Source organism: Xylona heveae, assembly GCF_001619985.1.
Source record: "Xylona heveae TC161 unplaced genomic scaffold L228scaffold_1, whole genome shotgun sequence".
In the NCBI taxonomy this organism is placed as follows: domain Eukaryota; kingdom Fungi; phylum Ascomycota; class Xylonomycetes; order Xylonales; family Xylonaceae; genus Xylona; species Xylona heveae.
The window spans coordinates 2,062,420-2,079,020 of record NW_017264193.1 but is presented as its reverse complement, the minus strand read 5'-3'; the positions used below and the strand labels follow the sequence as shown (position 1 = coordinate 2,079,020).

Below are 16,601 nucleotides of genomic sequence, written 5' to 3'. Positions count from 1 at the left end.
AAAAATTTCACCCATTCTACACAAGATGGATGATATTCCTCCTCCCAAAGGTTACGTCTCGATTGAGGACGTTTGCAAGCAACTTAACAAGACTGTGAACGTGATTGGTATCCTTGTTGACTATATGCCTGCATCTGCAACAAGAGGAAAAGGTAGTATTGTCGACCAAAACAATCAAGTCTATGAGTGCATCCAACTTACTTCCGCCAAAATACTAGATTACCAAATTACATTCGCCATCACTGATATGAGCCAATATTATTCGAACGGCTCATTGAGAGTGAAATGTTTCAACAGCAACTTGAAGGAGCTGCCTGCAGTTCAGGGTACCGGTGATGTGGTGATTTTGCAAAAATTCAAGGTACAATTAATCAAAGTGCATGGTCTCCAGCATTGAAGATCCTGCTGACGAGGTAGTAGATTACGAGTTACAATGGCAACATTACACTCTTGTCAAGTAGCTGGTCTCATTGGACTGTGTTCCCCGCAAGCACAATACCTGTCGAGCTGAATCCCAAGGAGCCAAGTATCCCACACTGCCGATCTCAGCGCGTTAGAGTACCGCCTTCGCCTGCGGAGTGCCTTTATGCCGTCCAGCTTTGCAACTCTCAGGACAGGAGCCAATTTACTGTCCCTGCGGAGGTACCAGCCTCCTTAGAGAAGCCTGATTCGAATGGCCGAGTTATTACGGCGTTTCCGGCAAAGGACAAATTCTCTCTCGTCAAGGATGTCGAAGTCGGTTCATTTTATGATCTGGTCGGCGAAGTTATACGCATATTTAGCGGGAACAGTGTCATTGAAATGTACGTGACGGATTATACCCAGAATTACAATCTTTACAATTATCGGTGGGTGCATGACAAAGAAGATGCCACCTCACGGGACGGCGATGAATATGGGTACACTTCTTTTAGAAAGCCAGACAAGCAGTGGCCAGGACCTTACGGCAAAAGAACTTTACGTGTCTCCCTCTGGGGTAATCATGCCTTTTATGCGCAAGAAAACGTTAAAGTGGGTCAGCATGTCTTGCTACGAAATGTCCGAATGAAAATGGATCAGTGTAGTCAGCTGGAGGGAACCATGTTCGACGATATGAAGTTCCCTGACCGAGTGGATGTCTCGATTCTGAAGCCAAATCACGATCGTGTGAAAGAGGTGAAAGACCGAGCCGAAGATTATTGGGAAAAGAACAAGACACAAAAGGAGAATTATCTTCAGCAGATACACGGCATCAAGAGAAAAGGTGGCAATCCAGGTCCAGGAGAATCCAAGAGGGCGAAGAAGAATAAGAAAAGGGCTCAGAAGAAGAGAGATGTGAGAAATAAGGACCAGGAAAGTGACAAAGGAAGCGACCCCGATGATAACGAAGGAAAGGAGGGGGGTAAAGAGGAAGAAAGGGAAGCTGAAGACGAGCCTTTTGATCAAAGTAAATTGAACAAGCATGGTGAGAGTCAACCATGGCCGACTTGTCGACAATCACGGCTAAGTCTTAACAATAGTGAAAGCCAACCATCCTGCCTACCCCGTCATACCGGTGTCCGAAATTGTCGAGAAGGACCTGTACGAACGCACCTCCCCCAAAGGGACCAATTTCAAGGTACCTTTTCTTAATGCCAAATGTCGAGCATGCGTCAGAATAGTCGATTTTTACCCGCCCAAGCTGGAGGATTTCGCCATACGAGTAAATCCAAAAGAAGCGCATCAGAAAGAACCAAGTTTCAGTGACGACGAACAGGGTTTTCACTGCAGCCCGATTCCTGAATCCCGAAGCAGATGGCAGTGGAGATTCTGCCTTCTCCTTGAAGATGGGCGGTCATCTTCGTCCTCAAGCAATGAAGAGGTGGACAGACTGCAATTGATTGTGGCAGATATGGATGCAGTCTTTTTGCTCGGGATGGATGCAACAGAGTGAGCACTCTTCCAGCTCAATACCTTTATTGCCCTTACCTTCTTGCTCGCTTCATCATATGTCCGATGGCGCTTTCTTCAATTCATACTAATTCATTCCTTGACAGTCTCCGCAATGACGAGAATGCTCTCTGCAAGCTTCGCGAAACTCTTTTTATCCTCTGGGGCGATCTTGAAGAGCAAAAACAAGCTGCTGCTGCTGCCGCCGCCGCCGCAAGATTGAAGGCCCACACGGTCATTTCTCCACCGATAAACTCCAACGTGCTCCAACCCCTCGATTTAAACAGTCGTCACATCGGATCTCATTTAACACCAAGAAAACAGTCGACCCAGGCTGTTCCGTCTACAAAGGCGGAGAAGCCCAAGTCCAAAGATATTCAACCTCCTCCATCAAAACCTGCCCCACCATTATCACCTCCTATTCAGGCGCAAACGCTGCCTAAATCTTCCGCCAAACCATTCATTTGCTGCATTAAAGAGTACGGTGTCAAAGTTCCAGTCACAATGCCGCTTTCTATTCCCAGACCTCCTCCAGGCCAGGCCGAGGACGACGAATACCCTACCTTCGACCTAATCGACGACATGGGATGTCGCTGGGAACGCAGGTTTCAGCTTTGGGGCACGACAATCATGACTTGACGTGAGCCATCTCTAAAAGTATTCGGCGTTTGCTGGTTCTCAATCGATGTAAACTTTTGACAATTTTTTTTTCCTCAAGGCGAACTTCTCCTCTAAGCAGCATTTGGGCGTTTTGATATCAACACGACGCTTTTCTCACTTTTAATTTTCCCTTTGCCATCTGCTTTTTGGTTTCAGCTCTTTGCATTGGTCATGGTACTAGGTACTGGGCATTATATCGGCGTACTTTAGGTCTTTTTCAAGCTTGACACAGTTCAGGTTCCACGCTTGACAACCGTCACAGAAAAATGCGTCTTGGGTGTCTGTCTGTCTAGGATTTTGTCATGCCTTTCCCTTCCTTGTTACTCGCATTTGAATTAGACGGTTGAGTGGTCGATACCCGTTTTTATTTATTTCCATTTACAGCATAGTCATTTGTCATTTGATGTACTCGATGCATATAGCTTGAACGAACCGTATTTCCTTTTTTGCTCCTCCATTTGAGCAGGCGAGATTTTTCAAAGAGCAGGTACGTTGATGTTTTGTTGTAATTTTGGGATCTCATTTTCTTTTCTTTTCTTTTCTTTTCTTTTCTTTTCTTTTCTTTTCTTTTCTTTTCTTTTCTTTTCTTTTCTTTTCTTTTCTTTTCTTTTTTCTTTTTTCTTGTCGTCCAATAAATAATTCTATAATGCTTCAATTTGATACATGAATGGGCCGTGACATGGGCTGCGGACGGCAGATTGCAAGCGCGGAGTGCGTAGTGCGGGCTAGATAACTGATAGGTAGATAGATAGATTCGAACATAGGTCTATATGGGCGTGGGTATATGTACACATATATATATAACAGAAAATATACGCCGAGATGAAAGTAAGATGGTACGAACGAAGAGGAAGAAACGGTATGTATCGTACGTTTTGGTGATGATGATGAAGAGTTGATGGTGAGATGAAGAGATGAAGGTGAGAGGCTGAGTAGATGAGAAGATGAGAGGATGTGATATGTAAGGTAGGGAGGTAGTAGAATGACAAATGTACGATATGTACGATATGTACGTGGAAGTATACGTAGCGCGACGTGAAGAAGAAAGTGGTACATGTCCCACTCGACCATCGAAAGATGCTTCTGAGATATCCTGAGATATGTATGGAGATGTGAGATCCGTATACATAGAGTGGGATCGTGTGAATGGGATAAGTGATCGAATCGAATGAGATCGGTATGAACTGGATAAGAGATCCCACAGGAAATGGAGGAATATGGATCTCGGATGAACGGAAATCAAGTCGGCAGATCAGTCGTGGTAGAAGGCTCATTAGTGCGCCACTCTCGTCGAGTCGCGCCGCGCAAATCATCGACATTCAGCAAATCGATGCCTTCCTGGACGAGCACATCCCAGATATGATTGCGCAGCCTGAGCGGCCAGGCGGGCAGGCTCCAATAGCGGGCCTGCAGGCCGCGCGCGTGGGCGCCGCGGATCTGGCCCCGAATACGCTCGATTTGCCACTTGGTCAGGTGGAGGCGCCAAGGGATACCAATTGTTTTCTTGAACGAGAAGCTGGCATAGTACGAGTTGCTGGTAGAGTATGGTTCCAGTTGCTGGGAGGAGCTGTCTGCAGAGTCATCGCGAGTCGACCAGGGCCGGTGCGGCCGGTGGTGGGGGCGGCGATGATGCCGGGAATTAGAATCTTCTTCGTTGGGCTCGTTGGAGGAAGAAGACCATTCTTCAATCTCGGTTTCGACAGCGCTACTTCCTTCCCCCTTGACGGACTTGTATCCTGTGAATAACCAATCATACCAGCGGCTGCTGCCTCGGTGTGCTCTTTCGTCCCACATCTGATTCAGCGGCGCGTCGTAGAAGATGTACCGGTACGTGGTATTTGCGGTCAGGAGGTCAAATGGTGCGTCGCCAGTGGCGACAATGGTGAGAGGTCGGCGGACGACGTCGGTACCGTTGAAGTAGGAGAGATAGTTTCGAGCGCGCAGCGGCTCGAGCTGGTCGAGTACGAGTGGCCAGATGTCGCGGCCGTAGGTCTTGAAGTCGATCAGCAGGGTAAGCGTCTGATCGGGGTCCGTGTCAAAGACGCCTCGAGGAGATAGAGTGAAGGAGAATGATGATGACGATGATGATGATGATGATGCGATGGATGGTAAGGTGGAGTTGTCGAGTACGACTGGTTTGTCCGCGATGTTATTGTCGTTATTGTTGTTACTACTGGAAATCAGGCCGTTTTGCCGGTCGAGAAGGTTCAGAAGTGGATTCACGTAGAGGCTTTGGAGCGTCCGGTTACGGCGCAATGATGAGGTATCGTGTCCGACAAAGAGGTCGTTGTCGTACAGCCAGATGTCGGCCTCGACGCCAATGCAGCCGGCGGAGATGGCGGAGAAAAGAGGCACCCGACGCCAGTAGTCATTGTGCGAGTGGCAGTGAACAGGTCGCACATCGTGAGTGGGATCGTCGGTAGAGATGCGGAATGTGCGATCGATAAGGTTGTGGTGGTCGGGGATGAAGAAGAGGATGAAACCCAGGCCACTGTTGATTGGGTCAGTCAGTCAGTTGTCATTCAGAAGCGATTAGGGCAGCGAGAGCAAGAAGAGCGTACATGATTGCGAGCAAGCCCACAATGGTCGCGGCCACACCTGCGCGACAATACGGGTGAGACGGCTCTGGTTCGGAGTCGTCGTATTCCTTCAATGTAGGATCATCATCGTCGTCTCGGTCATCATCGTCGTCTCGGTCATCATCGTCGTTAATGTTGTTGTTGCTGTTGTGGGGAAGCGGAGATTTCTCGGCCCATATGGCGTGGTTGTTGGAGGTAACAATGTGGGTTTGACGCGGCTGATGGTGAAGGTGGCCGGGGGGATGTCGGCGTATCAGAGGCATTGACGAGACGAGCGCTCTCCAAGTGCGCTTCCAGAGCGGTGTAACAGAGTACGAGAGGTGATGAGCGAAGCCATGCTCCACACAGCTGTTTGAGTGGCGGCGGAGAGAAAGAGGATGTTGAGGTCGATGATGATGATGTTTCGAGCTGGAATCCGATTCGACAGGGACGACGGTCCCTCTCCAAGGGTCTTGAAAGAGTGTCTCGGCACCAGTATCCGCCCCTGCAGCACTTGCAAGGATTATTTTCCCTACCTCGTCTTTCTCGATGCCTCTCACCGTCCCCTTCGAGCCGGACGAAGGCTCGCCATTTTTGTCGTCGTCAATGACAATGATTAGAGGGTTTTCAGGTTGGGATCGAGTCGATTGTTCCTCTCCCAGACCGGCTTGGGGTAGAGGTTGTTGTGACGGCTCGGGGGCAGTCACGGACGCCGTCATCGAGCGGAACGAGCCAGACTGCGAACAAACGCAATAGGTAGTGAAAGACTGGGTAAGACTACAGTCGTTGAGGGCATCGATCGGAGGATTCCTCAACAGCTATCACACAATGGATTCTTGAGGCCCCAAATGGCGGATCATGTAGATATCAACCCCCTGAATGAAAAGGGAGCAGCAGTCCTCAACCTGCAATACGTGCTGGACAGATGGGATATAATGACCGACGAGTCAACAACACATTGATGATTATGAAAAGAAAGGACAAAAAGACGACGGTGAAGAAAAAAGCTGCAATATGATAGCACACTATCCTATCTCCTACACTAGGGACCTCCCGCGGTGGGCGAGAGGCACTATGATATATATGACGACGCGTTCCGGCCAGATGTCGATCTGCGTGCGGTATTCTGCCGAGTGCAAATAATGGCTCATTATTGCTCCCTTTCCCCTCCGGCACACGCTCAACATGGGCAGAGGAAAGAACATTCCCCACAGTTACCCACCAAAGGCGTTAACCCAACTCTGTGAGAGAGTTACAGTACGCCCATCCATCTCTGGTTACAGGCGTCCAGAAAAGGGCCGGTCTGGGAGAACGTGGTGGGGAGATTGGTGATGGTTCGGTACCCTTGGCCGTTTGCGACGGCTCCCGCACGGACATTGGGACTTTGTCTTCTACGGTATGGGCTACAAATGGAGGGAAACCCGATCAAATCATCTAGCGAACGAGACTTTCAAGGGCATCTGGGGCACAGCTCCGGAGTATGGCCGCGGCCAGACTTCGTTTCTATCCTTATGATCCTGTCGCCCTCATCATGTGTCCTTTGTGACTTGCAGACGGGCGCCTATGCATCTCGAAATTTCTCCACTTTCAAATAAATCGGGCTTGCATAAGGACGACCTTCTATCCCAGTCTATCGCGGCTTTCTCCCCACGACACGTTTCCAAGCCACACGATTGGTCCATGGTGGGGCGGTCACAAGAGAACCATGGGATAGGAAAAGCAAAAAGCCACGATGCTCTGGTGGGGGGCGCAGAGAAACGAGCGGATCATGTCTTCACATATCTTGATCAACTCGTCAAAATACGGGTCAATGATGAAATGCCGAATCGGCTTATCGGTCGCGTCAAACCTTGAATGGCGGCAAGTTAAAAGATTTGAGTTTGACATTCTTTTTGGCACACCATCCGATCTCTTGGCCGATCTGTTAGTGGTGTGCCAAGAACACTGCGATTCGAGTCCCGACACCGGAAGAACAATGGGGGGAGATAGGAATGATTGATGCCACCAGAGTGCTGCGGTTCTCTATGAACGGCTACCCGCCAAATCCACTGCGAAAATAGGTTCAATAATGCTGCATTTTAAAAAAAATAATACAGTGTGGCGCTGACCCTGAACGGTGCATGACTGTGCGACGAACCATCAATGCGTCCACGGTCTCGATGCGAATGACCAGCCCCTTCGAGGCATGGAGAATTTGACTGAAGATGCTGCAAAGGCAATAAAGTGCTGACATGCAAATTGCGGGGATCCAAAAGCCAAGAGGCTGGCCCTGAGTCGTGCCGGGTTGTCTCGCCAATCATCCCCATTTCTTCACCCCGTCAAGCGAGACTCAGCGCCTGCGATGACGGAAACGGAAGGTAGAATGAGCTTGGATCTCTTGTCCACATAAAATGGGCTCCGGAGGTTTGCATTTATTTGGTTTAAGAAGGAGAGCTGCAAGGGACGAGAATCGGGACCCCTATTCTACCTACTAAATCTAGTCTTCAGGCAACGCAGGGCCTTTGAGTTGAATGGCGGGATTGGGCCCTTGGATGATAGTTTTGGTCCGTGTCCTGATGGCGATTTTTTGCAACCAAATGATAACAGCTTTAGGGCCCACAGTTACTCAATGTCGTGACTACGGAGGATAGGAGTACATTTCACTTTTATAAATCTTTGGAACTTTTCGGTGCTTATCTCCCAGATTGAGTAGAAGCCGGGAATATTTGGAGCTTCCCTATCAAGACTTTTTTGTGGCTGATTGCGCGATTGGCGCCTTTGCGCCGTGAAATCCGAACAATTATGCTTAGGAATCAGAGCCCGACTTTATTCCGATCGGAATTCGTGAAACGTGTCCGGCTTTTGTTCTAACGGATAGCTTGACGCTTGATTCTCTGACCGCTGATGCAAATTTCTAGCGTCTCCTTTGATATCTATTGCCTATGCGAATATGTCGCCAGATTTATGTTTATATACGCCACATCCAGCGGAACTCAGAGACATCGCAAGAACGGATATAGGGTACAAGCCTTCATGAATTGGACCGCGCAAGGGAGCATTTTTCATGACTTATATCTTCCGCATCCCTTCTCGAGATGTATTCGTCAATATATGCAGTGAGCAATAGACTTTTTCTATAAGATGCATTCATATTGCAGGGGATTATATGTCCGTCCCATAGAAATATTTGTGACACCGGGCAAAACAATCAAATATCCCACAAAAAATATTGTCGTGAAGCAAATTAAATCTGCAGAAGGATCTATCAATTGCATCTTTTAAAATAAAAGAAAGAACAGAAATAAATTTATGAGACAATGCATGGAATATTCTCCCAGCCCAACACTGGCAAATAAACTATGAGACTCGAGTTCGGCTACGGGCGGGTAGATTCTTGCCAAGACCCGTCACTTTTCCCCCGTTGAAAATCAACACCATAGACATCATCATCATCACCAAACATCAAAATATCCCTTTGATTGCGCCCGCTCCGTCACCATGCCTCACAAGCACAAGCGCAGAAATGGCGACGATTCCTCTGGGTAAACCACTGATCCATTCCCCCCATTCGTCTCCCATTTTCTCTGTAGGACTAATAATGGCATTCAATTCAGATTCGATCTACCTCCATCGCGAATGGCCCGCCCTTTGCCCGTTGGCAAACAAGCCGGCAACTCCAACAAAGGGAAGAACAAGAACGGCAACAAGAACAAGGATAGCTCAAACTCTGCCAAGTCCGACGACGCCAATTCCTTTCTCTCCAAACCGATTACGTCCTACCACGACGACACTCCTCGAGCCTTTGCGCGCATGATGGCCTGGCAGTCCTCCAAAGGGAATAAGGGGTCAAATTCCAACACTGAACCCACAAACATCCCGAACAAAAAACGCAAGCGGGGCGGCGACAACAACAACTCAACCGCTTCCGCTGCCAATAGCTCCTCCAAGAAGGACGCATCATCGGCCTCGGGGACGACGACGACAACCGCCGCTGCCGCAGCCATGCCTACAATCAAGCCCGGTGAAAAGCTCTCTGACTTCGCTGCCCGCGTTGACGCCGCTCTGCCCGTCTCCGGACTGAAGAACAAGGGCGCCGACCCGCTCCGTTCGATGGGAGCCAAGCAGCGACAAACCAAAACCGAGAAGCGTCTGCAGAAAATGTACGCGGAGTGGCGAGAAGAAGACCAGCGGATCAAAGACCGGTTAGAAGACGAGCGTGAAGAAGCTGAAGAACGCGAAGAAGAACAGCGGGAATTGTACGGGCTGCCGGTCAGCGGGACGGTTGGAGACTCTACTGGCGGAGAAGGTGCAGGCGCAGGACAAAAGAAGAAAAAGAAGAAGGGCGGACACAAGGCGGGACATGACGACGACGATGATCCCTGGGCAGTGCTCAAAGAACGGGACCAGAAACCTAGATTGAACGATGTGGCGCAGGCCCCGCCGACGTTCACAAAGATCCCTACAGAAAAGTTCCGCGTCAAGAACGGCGCGCGAGTCAATGTCGCGAATGTGCCCAATGCCGCGGGCAGCTTGAGACGGCGAGAGGAGTTGGGCGAGGCGAGACAGAATGTGCTCGAAGCGTATCGCAAGATGATGGAGCAGAAGAGGGGTGTGTGAAGAGAAACGGTGGAGACGACATATATATAGATACATACAGATCTTTATACCATTGTGCCTTTTCTTTCATTTCCTTTCCGTTCCTTCCCTTTCCCTTTCTTTCCTCTTTTTCTTTTTCTTTTTCTTTTTCTTTTTCTTTTTCTTTGCTTATCGGGTATTAGAAAGCTTCAAAGCCCACTCTGGTCACCTTTACCGATGGATAGACCCTGGGTTTCGGATTATACATATTAAGGCATTTCCAAGGCGTGGAGACAACACCAAAAAAGTTGATACGGCATTTTTTTTAATTCAATTTATTTCCTTTTATTTTGAGATGCTGGAATCTATGTTTTGTTCATGTAATTCATTTTGAGATGCGGGAATCTATATTTTGTACATGGACAAAAGAAAAGGGGAAAAAACGGGGTATATCATGAGATCTATAGATATAATATAAAATAATGCAACGCACTAAATGGGTATATCTCCACTGCTCGGGACGTGACGTCGACGCCCTACACTGCCTCAAAAAGCCATACGGGGTATATGTCCTGACATGAGCGGGAATATAACAGGGCAGATATGACTTGACATCAGCGCAAACATACTCCGTAAAAGGGCAGATATGACTTAACATCACCGCAAATATAAAAGCGTAGATATAACTTGACATCACCGCAGACATAAAAGGGCACTCTCGCCAAACTCCCTCTCAACGCTGCCTTCCTGTCTCAGCATGTCGCCGCACCATCTTCGCGCGCCCTCGACCTCGCGTGCGCCAAACTTGACCAAAACATTGCCACGCACGTGGGCAGCAGTCCAGATGACGCCGTCCTTTGTTTCCTGCGCGATTCGGCTTCGGCGTCTACGTTCATCCAGAGGAACACTCGGATCATTTGGATCAGGCGCCGCAGCGCCAGACCAATTGCGCGCTCCGATGCGAGGTGTTTTGGTGAACTCATCGAGGAAGAAAGTCCCGAGAGTCGCGAATAGCGGGCCGCGCAGGATTAATGTGGCAAAGACTCCGAGGGCGTCCATTTTCTCGGCAAGACTGTCGGGAACGTCGCCAGTGAACGAGGGACGTGAATGACGGATATCTGAATTGCTAATGCGGTGCTGCGGCGGTGAAGGTTGTTCTCTGTTTATGTACTCGTTTTTGGAGTATTCCGGCCACCCTTCGGCTTGTTCGTCGCCGTCGAGGATGAGATGGTCCCGGAGAAGAAGGCGGGGCGCACCGTGCTTGTAGGGATTGAGTAGGGCAGGTATGTCTTCCTTTTCTTTTCCCCCTTCGGTCGTGGATGGCGGAGAAGGAGGAGGATTTCGAAAATTCGGACCCCCCACTGAAGGTAGCGTCCATATTTCATTTTTCCCTGTCCAGCGACGAAAACTCCATCGTTCCCCGCGCGCGCGGCGTCCTTCGCTGACCCAGTCCAGCATGCACAGACTGGACCCCTTGCCCATGTGGAATACCTGCTTTTGCTCGTAGCAGCTGCCGGCAAAAGGCTGTGTCGGGTCTGGGAGGTAGCATAGTGCTGCGCCGGGCCTGATGACGACGTCGAGGGTTTGGCGGCTGACCACGCTCCGACTGGGCGATTTGAAGAGTTTTGTGGATCCTTGTGTTGCGAGCGCCAGGCGTGTTTGCGGCGCCAACTCAATGTGTAGTGTGATGCTGTCGCCGGCGACAAGCCCGCCGCCATAGGTGAGTAGGAACGCGAGGACAATGCGCTGACCCGATGGAAGAGTGATTGGATCAGGCGCAATAAGTTTGAGCGGGTATTGGTAGGTTAAAGCCTGCAGTGTCGGCGATGAAGGCAGTAGAAGGACCAGTGTGATGAGTCCATGGCCTGGTTGGAGAGTGGCCGATGCAAATGGTGACGTGAGACTGCTGTTTGACATGATGCAACGTAGAGCAAATTGATCTATATTTAAGTGTTCTCGTAGAGACGGAAGGGTCAAACTGTTTCTGGGCGGGCGAGGGGAGAGAAACCGGAGATATCAATGTGGGGACGCTGCTATCGGAGGAAGCCCCGATAGTGAGGATGATGTTGTTGAATCCTGGGCAAAGGAGCGAAACGTACGTGTAACAACCGGAACAGAGTCGGTAGTATACATTATTGAAAGAAATGATTAAACAGCTGGATGAGGCCGAATTTGATCAAAAGAGGGGCATTGTGACTGCTGTCAACAATGACGGGATGTTTTGATCGTCGGTAGATACCGGAGATGCCTGGGAGTCGCGTTGATTACATAATCCACCACCACAACGCCCTCGCAGCTGCTCGACGCGTTGTCCATGGGAAAGTCTGTTGGATCAGGACGCTTTCCCCGAGTTTTCGATCAAACAGCTTCGATACAAGATTTCACATTCTGTTAACTGCGGGATCGAGGACCCGGTATTGTCGGCAATGGCTTGAGTGACTACTGCTACTCTCTACGAATCTTAGCAGAGCATCATCAGCTTCAGAAACACGTCAAACTTCCCTACCCTACTAGCATATACAACATTTGCGATAACGTTGAGCGTTGCAACGCATACGCACCACACATTCTGTCCATTCCGCTACTACGAATATACAAGCTTGTGGCTGTCCTACCCGAAAGCCCTCTATCGACATTTATTTCATACTTCTATTTTGAGCGCGTCCGATTGTGACGAGTCAGAGACGGAACGCGTCCTCGACGAAATATTACATATATATAGTGTTGCATAACTGTCTAATGCCGTCGCGGCTCTCCAGCATGGAATTATCTGATCCCGCAACCCCCGAAAGCAGCACGCCGGAAGCCTCGCTCCGCCGACGGTCCGGACGCGTCGTGAAGCAACCCCAACGACTGAGCGCATCGCAAGCTGCCAAGCAGGCAGGACGGGCAAAGCGCAAGCGCACGGAGCGCGAAGGAGGTGACGAAATTGAAGAGGATGGCACCGAGCCATCCGAGGATGAGAGCGACGAGAGCGATGAGGTGGAATCGGAGCCCGACGAGGAAGAACTCAAGGAGCGCAGGAGAGCAAAAGCTAGAAGCAAGAAGGCTGCGGCGGCGGCTAAACCGGCGGCGAAGAAACCAAAGACCACCAACGGTGTAGGCCCGAGCCTCGCCATGCGGCCGGCACCGAAAGGGATTCGAAAACCCCGAAAACCCAGAGCGAGGGCGCTTGCCATTAACGATGACGAGGCCGAGGGACTTTATGGTACGTAGCTTGGCGGTTGCCCTACCGCTGCATGACTTATTGTTTTCTTTTTTTCTAATGTCTGGTCAGCGGAGGTCTTTGCGCGCGGTCATACAGTAGATGCCGTTACCGCGGAATGGCTTTCACAATACGAGCAGCATAATTCGAACGCTGTACGAGACCTCGTCAACTTTGTCCTGAAATGCTCGGGCTGCAACCTCCAGGTTGATGAGCACGATATTGAGGACCCAGACAACGTTGCAAGCAGACTGGACGATCTCCAGGAGGAGTACCAATCGGTGAGTTTCAATGCGCCGAACTTTGCTTCTCTTGCGATTCTCTTTCTAACCGTCGCAGCAATCGATTACCGAATATCCTCTCATCTCCAAAGCCAAAGGCCATTCTTCCTTCCGTTCCATGCTCACCGACTTTTTTGGTACCTTGATTGCTACCCTCCATGCGTCGTCAACCCTCTACACCGATGCTACGCTCATGGAGAATATTCAAGTGTGGATAGGCTCCATGTCCTCTTCCGCGATACGGCCCTTCCGGCATACTGCTACGGTTGTCTCGCTTTCTATTGTCAGCGCACTCTGCGAGATTGCGCGAGGCATTGTGGAGAACACCGCCAAGACTTTGCGACAGCAGGAGGGTGAAAAGAAAAAGGGCAGAGTAAACAAAGGTCGGGTGACTGCTCTACAAGAGAAGATGGACGAAAGCGGCAAAAAGCGAGACGTTCTTGAAGGTCTCATCAAGGATATTTTTGACACAGTCTTTGTTCATCGATACCGCGACGTCGATCCGAGGATAAGAACAGACTGCGTTCAAGCACTAGGTTACTGGATTCTCATCTTTCCCGATCTTTTCTTCGAGGGTCAGTATCTACGTTACCTAGGATGGCTGCTCTCAGACATTGCAGCGCCTACCCGCGCCGAGGTTGTGAAGCAGTTGCAGAAAATATTCAGGGTCAAGGACAACATAGCCGGGCTGCGCACATTCACCGACCGCTTCCGTCCGCGTTTGGTCGAAATGGCCACACGAGATGCAGATGCCGGTGTGCGTGCGTCCGCAGTGGAGTTACTCGACACCATTCGCGAAGCGGGCATGCTGGAACCCGACGACATTGACACGATCGGACGACTCATCTTCGATTCAGAAGGCCGAGTGCGCAAAGCCGTGGTAAACTTCTTCTCAGAAAATATCAATGATTTGTGCGACTCGAGAATTGACGACCTTGGCGGCAAAGAAACTCTCGAAGAAGCTCTAGCTCACGACGATGAGGATTACGAGAGCCCGCAAATTCCCTGGGTGAAACTAAAATGCCTGGCAGAAGTGCTCAAGCTCTACGACTCGGACAATGACGGAAACGAGCGCTCACGAAGGCACAACGGCGCGGTAGATATCCTTGTCGCCGGTGCTACGGAATCACGATTCTCACTGGCTGCTCACGCATTATGCGAGAAAATGCCTGAGCTGCAAAAATGGGAGATTCTCGCGGGCTATGTACTCTTCGACCACTCCGCATCTGCCGAAGCCACAGGCGACGACCCAGACGTGACGTTCAAGAAAGAATGCGCTCTTGACGAGGGCGAGGAAGTAATACTCCTCGAGGTTCTCCATGAGGCAGTTAAACACTGCCTGACCCAAGCACTCGAGCCAACCATCAAAGGCGGAAAAGCCGCACCGTTATCCGCCAAAGCCCGACAACAGCAGACAAAAGAAATCCAAGAAACCGCCGCCCTTCATCTCGCACAACTGATTCCTCGCCTACTCAAAAAGTTTGGCCCAGCCCCCGACGCGGCCTCGGCCGTTCTCCGTCTGGAACACCTCCTCAACCTCGAGGTTTTCCAGGAACTTCGACAAGACTCTACCACGTACTCTGCTCTCCTCGACGACATTAATCGCCAGTTCCTTTCACACGCCGACCCCAACGTTCTCGTCGAGGCCAGCGCCGCACTCCTTCACGCCAAGAGTTACGAAGAACTCGAAGAAGTCACAGAGGGTAAAGTCCAGCTGCTCTGGGAAGATACCGTCGGCACGCTCCACAACCTGGCAAAAGGCGGGAACCTTGGCGTCAGGGGCAACTTCACCACCAGCTCACTGAAAGAACTCTGCAACAATGTCCGCCGGATAAGTAACCTCGCAAGCATATCAGACTGTGTCGAACCACTCGAAACCGTACCAGCACTTTCCACGAATGAGAGAAACTCCAGCAAGCGCAGCTCAGCATCCCGCACGCCGACAGACGCATCAAAAATTCTCCTCAACATTCTTTCCCGCGGCAAAGAATCCACAGACACGTTATCCGCCTCATCTGCGCAGAAAAAGGCAGAACTGGAAACGGAACAGGTCCTCGAAGACTCTCTCGTCGAGAGTGCTCTGAAATCGCTCATGTTCTACTTTATGTGGAAAACACGATCATTCCAAGCTGCCGCCTCGTCAGGCAAAGACATATCAAGCGCAGACATTGATACGTTACAAGACCGCCGCGCAGCCTTTGCCCGGGGCCTTCTTTCCATTCTTCGCCGCAAGTCCGCACCAGGGTCAAGTCGCCTCGGGGGTGGCGTCAGCGGAATCGACGACCTCCGACTCGCTGCCGCCGGGACATTGCTTGATCTTTATACCCTCTTCGCCGCAACGTTTCGGCAACTTGTCGAGTCTTCTCGCACCCACCCCCGGACTCGCAACGACGAGCAAAACCACAATCTCCCAGAAGAAGAAGAAGAAGAAGACGAAGGCGAGAATCAATACATTTCTTCTCTCGCCGCCCTCATCCAAGAAATCCCGTCAGACACACAGAAAATCCTCACGTCCCTCTTCACGTCTACTGAACGAGTATATTCACAGAAAGCCAATCGCACGCGCGAAGTCGGCGACGAAGACGACCCCATCGATTCCGAAGATGACGACGATGCAGACCTTGAAGATGACGATGACGAGGACGAGGATGATGACGAGGTAGACGCAGACGCGACAGAGGAAGAAGTCCAGGCACGACGCGCACAACGAAAACTCGTCGTCGCTTTGTCCGCGGAACAAAAGCTCTGCGAACTCACGGGCAAACTCGTCCTTGCTATTCTCGCAAAAGTGCTCGATCATCATGATGATCACGGCAGTAAGCTCAGAACGAGAATCCTCAGGAATAGAAATCGTCTAGGTCAGAATTTCAAGGAAGTCGTCGCTTATCTGGATGAAAGTGCGGCTACGACGCGAAGAACTGCTGGTGCTGGTGCTGGAGCTGGCGGCGCCAGTGCGGCCGGACCTCCTTCCAAGGCCGCCAAGGCATCGTCAGCATCAGCATCAGCCGCGAATAAGCGACGACCTTCTGCATCAACGAGTGCTGGAGCAAAAGCTGGGCATGGGCATAAGTCAAAAGAATATGTCCTGGATGATGATGATGATGAGGACGACGACGAGGTTGATGACAATGAAGCTGAAGAAGAGGAAGAGGACGATGCTGTTCATGATGAGCATGACGAAGATGAAGAAGGTGATACAGCAGCAGCAGCAGCAGCAGCAGCCGCGAAAGACGACGACGGAGACGATATCCTAGGCGATTGATCCTTTAGGGTCTTATTCTGGGGTTTTGTTTAGGGTCTTTTTGTTGTTGAGATGATAGTATATTTGCTGTGATATTTTCTTTTCCGGTTCTAGCATTGTACTGCCACACTTTTTTATGCCATGTCTATGGATCCTGATCGCGATGGCGTCTTGCGTCTTGCTTTTTTGCTTAT

At 50.4% G+C, this 16,601-nt stretch overlaps 5 protein-coding genes across 5 annotated transcripts; 3 read left to right on the top strand and 2 right to left on the bottom strand.

Annotated features, from left to right (window-relative positions):
• Positions 1 to 25: 25 nt before the first annotated feature.
• L228DRAFT_272435 (hypothetical protein) lies at positions 26 to 2,740 on the top strand (the record flags this gene model as incomplete). The annotated part of the gene is made up of 4 exons (XM_018335586.1): positions 26 to 361; positions 421 to 1,444; positions 1,500 to 1,908; positions 2,016 to 2,740. The coding sequence occupies 4 exons, from the start codon at positions 26 to 28 to the stop codon at positions 2,545 to 2,547; spliced, it is 2,301 nt and encodes a 766-aa protein (XP_018192102.1). The 3' UTR covers positions 2,548 to 2,740.
• A 1,067-nt stretch (positions 2,741 to 3,807) lies between these two features.
• Positions 3,808 to 5,845, bottom strand: L228DRAFT_264927 (hypothetical protein; the record flags this gene model as incomplete). The annotated part of the gene is made up of 2 exons (XM_018334639.1): positions 3,808 to 5,059; positions 5,130 to 5,845. 2 exons carry the CDS (start codon positions 5,843 to 5,845, stop codon positions 3,808 to 3,810), a joined length of 1,968 nt encoding a protein of 655 aa, XP_018192101.1.
• A 2,758-nt stretch (positions 5,846 to 8,603) lies between these two features.
• L228DRAFT_264926 (hypothetical protein) lies at positions 8,604 to 9,722 on the top strand (the record flags this gene model as incomplete). Its single annotated transcript, XM_018334638.1, has 2 exons — positions 8,604 to 8,647; positions 8,720 to 9,722. 2 exons carry the CDS (start codon positions 8,604 to 8,606, stop codon positions 9,720 to 9,722), a joined length of 1,047 nt encoding a protein of 348 aa, XP_018192100.1.
• Positions 9,723 to 10,036: 314 nt separating this feature from the next.
• L228DRAFT_243017 (UreD urease accessory protein) lies at positions 10,037 to 11,856 on the bottom strand. Its single transcript, XM_018331580.1, has one exon. It carries the CDS (start codon positions 11,595 to 11,597, stop codon positions 10,374 to 10,376), a length of 1,224 nt encoding a protein of 407 aa, XP_018192099.1. The 5' UTR covers positions 11,598 to 11,856; the 3' UTR covers positions 10,037 to 10,373.
• Positions 11,857 to 12,440: 584 nt separating this feature from the next.
• L228DRAFT_235598 (hypothetical protein) lies at positions 12,441 to 16,428 on the top strand (the record flags this gene model as incomplete). The annotated part of the gene is made up of 3 exons (XM_018330741.1): positions 12,441 to 12,888; positions 12,958 to 13,166; positions 13,225 to 16,428. The coding sequence occupies 3 exons, from the start codon at positions 12,441 to 12,443 to the stop codon at positions 16,426 to 16,428; spliced, it is 3,861 nt and encodes a 1,286-aa protein (XP_018192098.1).
• Positions 16,429 to 16,601: the final 173 nt, after the last annotated feature.

Bases quoted from the DNA above. Each gene is read 5' to 3' on its own strand.
- L228DRAFT_243017 (XM_018331580.1), bottom strand. From the start codon at position 11,597: ATGTCAAACAGCAGTCTCACGTCACCATTTGCATCGGCCACTCTCCAA.